General features: G+C 34.8%; 1 protein-coding gene across 1 annotated transcript in view; it reads right to left on the bottom strand.

Moving 5' to 3' along the window:
- The window catches only part of LOC111083315 (glycine receptor subunit alpha-2-like), a 6,491-nt gene extending 4,946 nt beyond the window's left edge, over positions 1 to 1,545 (bottom strand). Inside the window, exon 1 of the mRNA XM_022379777.1 lies at positions 1,411 to 1,545. Within this exon, the coding sequence (XP_022235485.1) occupies positions 1,411 to 1,545 (135 nt within the window). The remainder of the gene's footprint in view (positions 1 to 1,410) is intronic.
- Positions 1,546 to 12,028: the final 10,483 nt, after the last annotated feature.

The raw sequence follows: 12,028 nt of genomic DNA, 5'->3' as shown, positions 1-12,028 counted from the left end.
TTCCTTATGTTTTACAATAATAAATGGACTCTCTTCGTCATGTTCTTTCCTTATGTTTTACTACAATAAATACTCTCCTCGTCATGTTTTACTAACAATGATCAGGCTATCCTTGTCATGTTTTCGCTATAATAAATGGACTCTCTTCGTCATGTTCTTTCCTTATGTTTTACTACAATAAATACTCTCCTCGTCATGTTTTTACAACAATGAATAGACTCTCCTCGTCATGTTTTTACAATAATGAACAGGCTATCCTTGTCATGTTTTCGCTATAATAAATGGACTCTCTTCGTCATGTTTTTACAATAATAAATGTTATTTCCTTATGTTTTACTATAATAAATAGACTCTCCTCGTCATGTTTTTACAACAATGAATGGGCTTTCCTCGTCATGTTTTCGCTATAACAAATGGACTTTCTTCGTCATGTTTTTACAATAATAAATGTTCTCTCCTCATGCTTTTACAGTAATAGATGGACTGGCCTCGTCATCTTTTTACAACAAAAAAATGGACTTTCCTCGTCATGTTTTACAATAATAAATGTACTTTATTCGTCATATTTTTATAATAAAAATGGACTCTCTTTGTCAAGTTTTTATAATAATAGATGGACTATCATTATCGTGTTTTTACAACAATGAATGGACTATCCTCGTCATGTTTTCCATTCATTGTTTTAAAAACAAGATAAGGATAGTCCATCTATTATTGTAAAAACTTGACAAAGAGAGTCCATTGTTATTGTAAAAATATGACGAAGAAACTACATTTATTATTGTAGAACATGACGAGGAGAGTCCATTTGTTGTTGTACTTTAATAAGTGGATTCTCCTCATCATATTTTTACTGTAATAAATAGATCTTTTATGTTATTTTTCGGAGTTGACAGACTAAATGAACCACCTTGGTCATGTTTACCCTCATGGATGGTGTCAGACTTTGGATAAATCAATTTTCGTGAGTCATTCTGAAAATGGATTTCAAGCCAGTTCAGAAGATTAATGATCGATGTTGAACTTGTTTGATACATATAAACACTATACTTTGGTGAATTGTTATAATATCTAGGACTAACTGCTAAATTTCATGGTGTGAAACGGAAACGGCCATTTTTGAGGATTTTTACTTCGGAATCCATAAGAAAATGATGTTATTTTGTCAATACTTTTTGGAAACTTTACGCTACTATCTTTTAGATAAATGCTATATTTTTTTACATTACAAACGAAGACAAATAACATTAATGCACTTTTCCATTTCCGCGTCAAATTTTTACGGTATTACAGCTATTTTTTTTGTAAACTACATAAATAAATTAAACGTTCTAACAACGACCTTTCTGACTAGCTCGATATTAACCATTTCTCTGAAGCTTTCCTGTGCATTCTTAATACACTTCTTACCCTGGGAATGGAGTCTTTAACGCCACGTGAGTTGGTGATGACAGTCAAGATGGTGGTAATCCCTAGAGCTACTCGCGCAGGAACAGCGTGGATGTCCAACCAGAAGGAAATCCACGAGACTATGACCAGTAACATTACAGGGACGTAGACCTCGATCATGTAGTATTTGAACTCTCGTTGCAACGTAAACGATGCTTTTAAGCCGCTGTAATTTCCTAAGTTACGATACGTGTACGTTAAGATTTTATCTTAACGTAATTATTAAAAGTCCTAATATTTGCACCTCTAATCACAAAAACGTTCAGTGAAAAACTACATTTACTACAGCCTTTAGTTTTGGAGTCACTTTTGCTAAACTGTTTTTATTAATTTACAGTAAAACATCAGACGCCATGACCCTTCGTACTGCTTAAAAAACAAAACAACAAAATATAAACAACTTTTAACTAATAAACGCTGTTGTTATTATCTATCGAATAAAGTGTTTCACAATTAAATTCTGATCATAACTTTCCAGGAAAATATAAATATAAAAGATTTTGTCCAGAATTCTTAAAATATAAGATACATTTTGTTGTTTTGTTTGCGCTTTCCATCTCTTCAAAATAAAGATTAGATCACGATCAATGGTAATAAACTCTACGTTAGAAAAAAAAAAAGAAAGCCACAAAAAACGCCACCTATAATACTGAATTTCTATTAAAACAAAAACAATACTTATTTTATTCAATTGGGTTTAATTTTATTTGAATTACTATTTAAAGAAACATTCAATATATATTACCTAGTACAATAATAAATGTTCACTAGAACTTGGAGACGAGAATAATTTCAATACTGACAGAGATTTCCTTTTGTTTTGGCCTAACATGACCCGGCGGTTAGGGGTTCCGGGTTGTTCGAATCCCCGTCACACCAAACATGCTCGCCCTTTCAGCTGTTGGTGCGTTATAATGTGACGATCAATCCAACTATTCGTTAGTAAAAGAGTATCCCAAGTGTTGTGGTGTTGGCTACTTGCCGTCTCTCTAGTCTATCACTGCCAAATTAGGGAGTGTTAGGACAGATAGCCCTCGTGTAACTTTGCGCGAAATTCAAACCAAATTTTTTTTTTTTACTTTAATAAAACACTCGAGAGTATTATTGGGATTACGGATGAAAACGTCGCTAACAGCGAGGGTACTAAAGAGATGAAATATTACATTCAAATCACTAACATTTCAAAAGCAAGAAGAATACGTTGTATTGGCCATGGTCAATGTTTTGACCAGCGGTTAGTCCCAACAACAATTGTGCCTGTAATGCTTACCGTTAGTGAGTTGGATATTCATTCACAAGTCAGAGAAAATTTGAAACAAATTATTGAGTTTTTGAGTAAAAAGGCATCTATATAGTCCAACGGTTGAATAAAGGACCGGAAACTTTTCCGGAAGACGATTTTTACTTTCATTTTACGTTTCAAGTTGTTTGTTTTAAGATAATCGGTTTATTGAAATATCTCACATGATTTTTATAAGATGCTTTTTTTTGACAGTTTTTATTAATAAGTACTTGTACTGACATTTTATGGTAATGTTATATATTTCTATAAAATATATATTCAAATCCGGAAGGTTACATTGTTATATTTTCGCGCTCAAAGTTGAAGAGTATATTAAGGTGTGTGGGATATGTTTATACATTGAGGTATCTTTAGGTGTTGGGATATGTTTAGATGAAGGGTATTATTAAGCGTTGGAGTAATTTTAGAAATACAGTATGTTTACACGTTGCGATATGTTTAGATTTGGGGGTGTATTTATGCGTAGCAGTGTGTTTAATTATTGTGTACGTTTAGGTTTAACAGTGTGTTTAATTGTTGTGCTATGTTTAGGCTTAGCAGTGTGTTTAATTGTTGTGATATGTTTAGGCTTAGCAGTGTGTTTAATTGTTGTGATATGTTTAGGCTTAGCAGTACGTTTAATTGTTGAATATATTTAGGCTTAGCAGTACGTTTAATTGTTGAATAAATTTAGGCTTAGCAGTATGTTTAATTTGTTGTGATATGTTTACATGTAGATCTATGAGATGATGCTGAAAATTGTTTAGACATAGAACTATGTTTAAGTGTTGGGGTACGTTTAAATGTTGGAGTATGTTAAGGTATTTATGTGTTCTACATTTAACACTTTTTTTCAGTGATTCCATAACATTTCAAGAGTGGTGAATATAATATTTTACAACGTGACGAGGTACATATTAACGTAGATAGCAAGAAAGGTTGTTTTATTACAACAACTAGTTATATAATGGCAGCTTTTACAAAGTAACATTTCTTTGGTTAAGTCGAAGATGAGCAGATCTTTTAAAAATTAAATGCAGAATAGTGAGTTATGGTGTATCCTGGCTCTTCCTTTTTTAGCTGATGACTGTTTTTTTCTCTCTCTCTCTCTTTTTCAAATGATCAAGTGAACCTAGGCTAAAGTATTATTTATACTGACATTCTTTATCTTACCGGAATAGATAAAGCCACACGTATCACATGAAGTTTGTTTTTTTTCAAGTATCACAAACCAGTTCACTCTGTAGTTGTTTTCTTAGTGTAAAGTTACTTATTGGGCTTTTTGCACTCTGTCCACTGCAGGAGAATCGAACTCCAGATTCTTGAGTTGTAAGTCCTTAAACTTACTGCTGACCCACCGGGGAACAAACATTACTGAAACTCAGACGAATTCAGAGTCCACTCTGATTCGTTCTTTATAAGTGAGACTTTCTGGTTTTAAATAAGGAGGGTTATAAAAGGTATACGAAAAAATAAATTCAATCAAATACTTCCAAGCTTGTAAAATGTATATTTCTGTATTCCTTTACAAAGAGCTTTACACGTTCTCCCTGTGAGGCTCGCCCCCTCTGTTTCAGATTTATTTATTTAGTCCTGTAAGTTTGTTTTGTTTGGAATTTCGCGCAAAGCTACACGAGGGCTATCTGCGCTAGCCGTCCCTAATTTAGCAGTGTAAGACTAGAGAGAAGGCAGCTAGTCATCACCACCCACTGCCAACTCTTGGGCTACTCTTTTACCAACGAATCGTGGGATTGACCGTCACATTATAACGCTCCCACGGCTGAAAGGGCGAGCGTGTTTGGTGGGACGGGGATTCGAACCCGCGACCCACAGATTGCGAGTCGAGCGCCCTAACCACCTGGCCATGCCGGGCTTTTCCTGTAACTCACAAGCACATAAAACTATCTTCTTGACCATGACACTTTGCTTTTCTGGGTTTCTTACCTGTTGAGCCATAAAATCTGTTGCTATCGTCGCACACGATGCTAGATGAGTCCAGCGAATGCTCAGGCAGACTCAGCAAAGGAAGAATCAGGCAGTTTTTGGTGTCTTTCCACTCTAATATCAACATGTTGGCGTCATAAGACCCTGCCATGCGTCAGAGTTGCAGAAAATACCATATCAATAAGTTATAATTAAAAAATTCAAAATTAAATACAATAATACAATAACTGTTAAAAGTTTAAATGTTGAAAGTCGGTAAAGCATTAGAAACCAATAGGCCTAAAATTTGTGATATAAATCACGTAAGTTGTAAATGTTTTTCTCACATGTAAAAATGACATTTCAGATGTATCTTTTGTCTCCTAAAAGTCACAGCCCAAGAGCCTTTAAATAGTAACTTTTAAAGTATTATACTACAATTTATAAATAGCGTTAAAGAGAATCTTTTGTCTCTCCTCGTCCGGCCCAGCTGACGAGTTCTGGTACTGAACGAAAGGCCTCTTGGGCAGTAACTTGTGGGAGATAGAAGATAGATCTGAAATGCTGCTTTTACACGCCTCTGATTTTGAATCCGAAATGGACAAATTTAGAAGAATGTGAAAACAGGAAACGTGCAGTCTACGTGACTTGTATCACAAAGTTTAGGCCTATTATTTTAACCTCCGTTGTCTTGATGATGAGCAGTCTACGTGATTTGTCTGACAAGTTTAGGCCTATTATTTTAACCTCCGTTGTCTTGATGATGAGCAGTCTACGTGATTTGTCTGACAAGTTTAGGCCTATTATTTTAACCTCCGTTGTCTTGATGATGAGCAGTCTACGTGATTTGTCTGACAAGTTTAGGCCTATTATTTTAACCTCCGTTGTCTTGATGATGAGCAGTCTACGTGATTTGTCTGACAAGTTTAGGCCTATTATTTTAACCTCCGTTGTCTTGATAATGAGCAGTCTACGTGATTTGTATCACAAGTTTAGGCCTATTATTTTAACCTCCGTTGTCTTGATGATGAAATAAAGGGTATAAAAAAACGTACTTTTTTTATCAAACCCTTTATTAAAATTCAGTGAGACAGAAATAACAAATTATCATCCATTTGACAGAATTTGTTAATATTAAACTACTCACGACCCGCAAAACATTTGCGGTAGTTTTCATGCCTTTCGCTTGAATTTTCCTTATTCTATCATTTTCACGCACGCCATTTAAGCTACGCTTTCTTGCAGGCATTATGTGTTAGATCGATAATCCTGGCCTATATGAAAACATTTGACGAGGTTAGACAAAGAAATGCACGCACACGTAACTTTATTTAATAAAACTATATGTAAAGTAAACAATAAAGTATAGTAATGGTATTTATAATAGTGTACAGAGTATGAAACAGTTATGAACGTTCAGTGTGCGACAGGGGTTTTACGAGTTGAAACAAAGAAACTTACAAAAAACGAAGAATAAAACCCAAATTAAAGAAAAAAGTAGCTAAAAGGTGTTTATAGCAGTCTATGAAACGAACCGAAGCTAAATTATTGCAAATTAAAGAAAATCTAAAGTTGTAATGAAGGCAACCATAGCTGATTATGCAGAAACGTCTGAATGCGTGTTCACAAAGTGATAAGCATATGGTTTTGAACGAACCGCGCATGCGTATTTTAGATCTGAATAAATTCAAGAGAACCAATAGCAAATGTATTTAGTGTAATGTTCATTTTTAGGAAATTACACGTGGATTAAGTGTTGTTTGTGTGAAATACTTTGCAAATAAATAAAGTTGAAATCGAAGCCAGTCGTCACGTGATGACAACGACATTTTGCCATTGTTTAGCATACTCGTTGCATTAAAAAAGTTTGTTTCTTTGTTATGGATTTCGCGCAAAGCTACACGAGGGCTATCTGCGCTAGTTGTCCCTAATTTAGCAGTGTAAGACTAGAGGGAAGGCAGCTAGTCATCACCACCCTCCGCCAACACTTGGGATACTCTTTTACCAACGAATAGTTGGATTGATCGTCACATTATAACGCCATGCCGGGCCCAATAAAAAAGTTTGGCTGAGCAAAAAACAGGTAAGGTGATTATGAATGGAAAAGCCAATATATAATCCGAACTCTCTAGACAAAGGCCTTTCTAACGACATGAGATTTGTAGCGTTTGATCGAGAAATTTGCAAGAAAAATTCCGGACAGATAAACGCAAGCGTATTATTTATATGAATTGTTTTAGGGGGTGAATTATAGCATGAATTCAATAACTTATCTATCCTTGTTTACTTTATTAATTTTTAACTTGGTTTTTTGTCTAATGATTATGAAAAGAGAAATTATAAAATAGACTTTTTTTTATTAATCCACGAGGCTTATAAAGATATAATTATTAAAACAATGCATACAGTCAAGTTCGACTGTAAATACAACGTAAAAAGTAAGGGAAAGAAGGGTTCTAATGAAAAATTCTTAAACAAATCTTGGACGAGGGAATTTGAGAAAAACAGAGGCTTATTTATTGCGTTTCTATCCATAGTTGCCCCCCATCCAGTGGCACAGTGGTATTTCTACGGACTTACAACGCTAGAAACCGGGTTTCGATACCCGTGGCGGGTATAGCACAGATAGCCCATAGTGTAGCTTTGTGCTGAACTTCAAACAAACAAATTATTCATAGCTAGAGATATTGATTTATATAACGAACAGTGGGCGGAAAGGGTAAACATTTATAAAATAGAGCTCCAGAACTTGTCACTGTTAATGATTCACGTTTCGACTTAGTTTAAATAGGAGTGTTCTTGAAATAGACAACAATTATAGAGCCAATTCGTTACAGACACAAAAAAGAACCTCGCCCAGCGGGAGACTACAAGTAGTTATATTGCTGGGTAAAGCTGAGTTGATAAATCACCGTATAGAAACACAAAACGGTAATTTCCTCCTTTGTACTTTCCAGAGTTAACTACAGAACATAAGTTGTGAAATAAAATAAATACAGTTTGTACGAACGTGCTTCACGTATTGATTGACTGTGACGTATACCTCTAGATTGGGTTGGATTGTACAAGTCAATATTGACGGAATATATTATTCGATTTACGTAATGCAGGTCAAACTAATAGTCAAGATGTCTTTTTAAAGGGTCTATATCAAACTGAAGTCTTTTTTAAGGGGTCCATGTCAAACGGAAGTCTTTTTTAAAGGGTCTATATCAAACTGAAGTCTTTTTTAAGGGGTACATGTCAAAAGGAAGTCTTTTTTTAAAGGGTCTATGTCAAACGGAAGTCTTTTTTAAAGGGTTCATGTCAAACGGAAGTCTTCATTGTTTCTTTGCATGATCGAAAAACGATAATTCAAAAAAGGAAAAAAATCGCCAAACAGTGGGGGTAGGCAGCTAATAATAAGGAAGTTGGCGGGGAAGCTAAACATGTATTTTTTACTTGGCCTTATTCACTATTAAATGCTGTATTTAGTTACATACATAAGCTATGTGTTGACTAATACAATAATACAACACGAACCAACAGTCAAGATACACGGATCAGACATACACCGATAAAAGCTGGACATAAACTGTTTGTTGACAATAATACATCAAGAAATAATACTTAAGATATCTGGATCAGATAAAGCACCAACAAAGGTGTATTTGGAAATATGAGGTTTAGTATATATATATATATCACAGCTTTATAACAATATAACTTTTGTTTTATTACAAGTTACACCTTTTTCAGTAAAGAAGATTATTTTTTAGAACAGGTGCGAGACGTTTCGATCACTGGTGCGATCATTCTCAAGTACACAAGTTTTAACGGTAAACTACATAAGGAGAATTAAACCTTCATTACCGTTAAAACTTGTGTGCTTGAGAGTGATCGCACCAGTGATCGAAACGTCTGGTACCTGTTCTAAAAAATAATCTTCCTTACTGAAAAAAGCTGTAACTTGTAATAAAGTAATACTAATAATCAGCAAGTAAACTCAAAACGAAACTATTACTATAACTTTTAGTATACAGTAAAACAACAAAGGCTTTGTTCATACATAAAAAAAACATGGTGAGTTTTTATAATACATGAGATTCATTAGTTATTCATTTTTAACCTTGAAGCAGTAGAAATAGAGTATGTGACAGCACTTTTGAAACTCACATCATCCGAGCGTCTCAATACAAATATGCTTTTTTTCATGTATAATTTATATTTTAAGCATGAGTAATAGTTTTACTGTCTGACGAATGGAAACTTTCTCCATATTTGCCATTTTTCGGGTTAGTTAAATTACTGTTTATTAGTTGGTAAATTTATGAAAGCAATAAAAGAAAGTTTTAATACATAACTCATAGAAATACTTACAACTCATTATACATATTGAGCAATACTGCGTATCCATAGGATAATTCACCAGGTTCATAGGACAAGACAAGGTGAGACGAAACCTGAAATGAATTAAAAATAATGATGAACTGGTTCATTTTGTGTCTTCTCTTTGTATAGTTACAAATGATCCAAACTTGTGTCAGCGCAAACAGCATACCGATCAGAGACACAAAATGTCACATAACACTATGTAGGAAAATCATATTGATCAGAGATACAAAACGTTACCTAACACTTTGTAGGTATATAATACCGATAAAAGACACAAAATGTCACCTAACACTTTGTAGTTAAACCATACCGATCAAAGACACAAAATGTCACCTAACTCTTTGTAGGTAAATCATACCGATCAGAGACACAAAATGTCACCTAACACTTTGTAGTTAAACCATACCGATCAGAGACACAAAATGTTACCTAACACTTCTTTGATCTAAGATTACAATTAAATGTTCGTAACATTTAAAAATTTAATAAAATAAGTTAATAAAAATTTATATTGCTTTAAGATGTTACTACTATAACAATGGAGTCTGACTTGACTAGTTGAAACGTTAGTCCCTGTTGTGAGCCATGTGAAAAATTACAGTTGAGTGATGATATTCACAGGGTTGTGTCATGTAAAACAACAAAACACATCAGACCCAGACATGTTCTAGAACTAAATAAGTCTTAATCGTGATCACCACGTGCATGACACGTGTAGATTCAATGGCATAGTTACTGCTCAATGCCATTTTATTTTATCATTTTATTCGAGAAAATCTGAATACAAAATTTGTTTTTATGGATTTGTTTTACACTGAAAAAGTAAGAAAACTTATTTTACAGGAGTAATCTATGTGTTTGGACAGAGAAGCGTATTTTACAGGAGTAAGTTATGTGTTTGGATTGAGAAGCGTATTTTACAGTAGTAAGCTAGATGTTTGGACAGGAAACCGTATTTTACAGGAGTAAGCTAGATGTTTGGAAAGAGAAGCATATTTTACAGGAGTAAGCTAGATGTTTGGACAGAAAACCGTATTTTACAGGAGTAAGCTAGATGTTTGGACAGAGAAGCGTATTTTACAGTAGTAAGCTAGATGTTTGGACTGAGAAGCGTATTTTACAAAAGTAAGCTAGATGTTTGGACAGAGAAGCGTATTTTACAAAAGTAAGCTAGATGTTTGGACAGAGAAGCGTATTTTACAGTAGTGAGCTAGATGATTGGACAGAGAAGCGTATTTTACAGTAGTAAGCTATATGTTTGGACAGAGAAGCGTATTTTACAAGAGTAAGCTAGATGTTTGGAAAGAGAAGCGTATTTTACAGGAGTAAGCTAGATGTTTGGACAGAGAAGCGTATTTTACAGGAGTAAGCTATGCGTTTGGACAGAGAAGCGTATTTTACAGGAGTAAGCTAGATGTTTGGACAGAGAAGCGTATTTTACAGGAGTAAGCTAGATGTTTGGACAGAGAAGCGTATTTTACAGGAGTAAGCTAGATGTTTGGACAGAGAAGCGTATTTTACAGGAGTAAGCTAGATGTTTGGACTGAGAAGCGTATTTTACAGGAGTAAGCTAGATGTTTGGACAGATAAGACTATTGAACTGTGTTAATTATTTGCGTTTAATGATTTTATCAAAAATTGAGATTCAAATAACTCATAGAAGTAGCTAATACTTTCAAAGCAAAGTCAATAATAATGTTCAGTTTGTATTATCGATAAATAGGGCGATATTTCACACACATTGTGAAATGTTATTAATTTATATATATATATATATATATATGAATCTTACGAATGTTACCCAAAATAAACGTAAATAAAACATTTATCAAATACAATAAAATTAAAATTATCTTGTCAACAAGGTACGATCGCATTTCTGAGCGACTGGTTTGTTTATTTTTGACCAAAGCCACATTAGGCTATCTGCTGTGTCCACCGTGGGGGAATGGAACGCCGGATTTTAGCGTTGTAAGTCTGTAAACTTATCGCTGTCCCCGAGTGGTTTGTTTGTAATTAAGCACAAAGCTACACAATGGGCTATCTGTGCTCTGCCCACCACGGTATCGAAACCCGGATTCTAGCGTTATAAGTCCGCAGACGTATCGCTGTGCCACTGTGGGGGGGGGGGAGGGGCGAGTGGTTTGACAAGAATTTCATTAACGTGTTTTATTACTTGAAATACCAATTTCCAATGACCGTTCGCTCGGAATATTTAACATGAAGAAGCTTAAAAGAATATCACTCACTGGAAGAACTGAGAATTAAAATAAAATAAAACCACTTGTATCTGATAAATAGAATCGATATTCATAAGAACGTTTTTCTGTTAAACTCTTTACGTCATGCTTGATAATAATACAATGGCTGATATATCTTTCTCAGATATATTCGAGGGGACCTGTACCCCTGATAATGTATCTATCTTAGATATTCGAGGGGAATTGTACCCCTGATAAATGTATCTTTCTCAGATATTCGAGGGGAACTCTACCCCCTGATAATGTATCGTCCTCTTGAATTATCCAGAGAGAGGCTTTGTTTTATAGGTTCCATGATAAAGAGGTATAGGTTGATAGCCGAACGCATGTGTGATTAGCAAAGTGTGGATATTTGAGAATACACATACGAACGGTTCTGTGACAGTGCTCTGTGTTATGAGTCACTGTATATTATACCAGTTTTTATTTAAAAGCACCTGCGTACAGATGAGAAGGTACTCGCGTTTGTTTAGAGATTTCCCGTAGCGTTATACTGTGACCGTGAAGTCTGAAAGCATATAACGTTAACAATAGGGTTTCGATATCCATGGTGGTCGCACCACGGATAGCCCATTGCGTAGATTTGCGCTTGACAAGAAACAAGCAAACAAAACCGTAGGTGTGCATGTAACCTTTCAGCAGACAACTCCGAAAGTAATGTTTGTCAAATAATGATTCAAAGACAGCAAGTACGGGAGGGAGGAATATTTCAGCCCCTTTCACGAAGGTTCTGTAATGT

This window comes from Limulus polyphemus, unplaced genomic scaffold (assembly GCF_000517525.1).
Source record: "Limulus polyphemus unplaced genomic scaffold, Limulus_polyphemus-2.1.2 Scaffold9031, whole genome shotgun sequence".
Classification (NCBI taxonomy): domain Eukaryota; kingdom Metazoa; phylum Arthropoda; class Merostomata; order Xiphosura; family Limulidae; genus Limulus; species Limulus polyphemus.
This window is presented reverse-complemented; position numbering and strand designations above follow the sequence as displayed.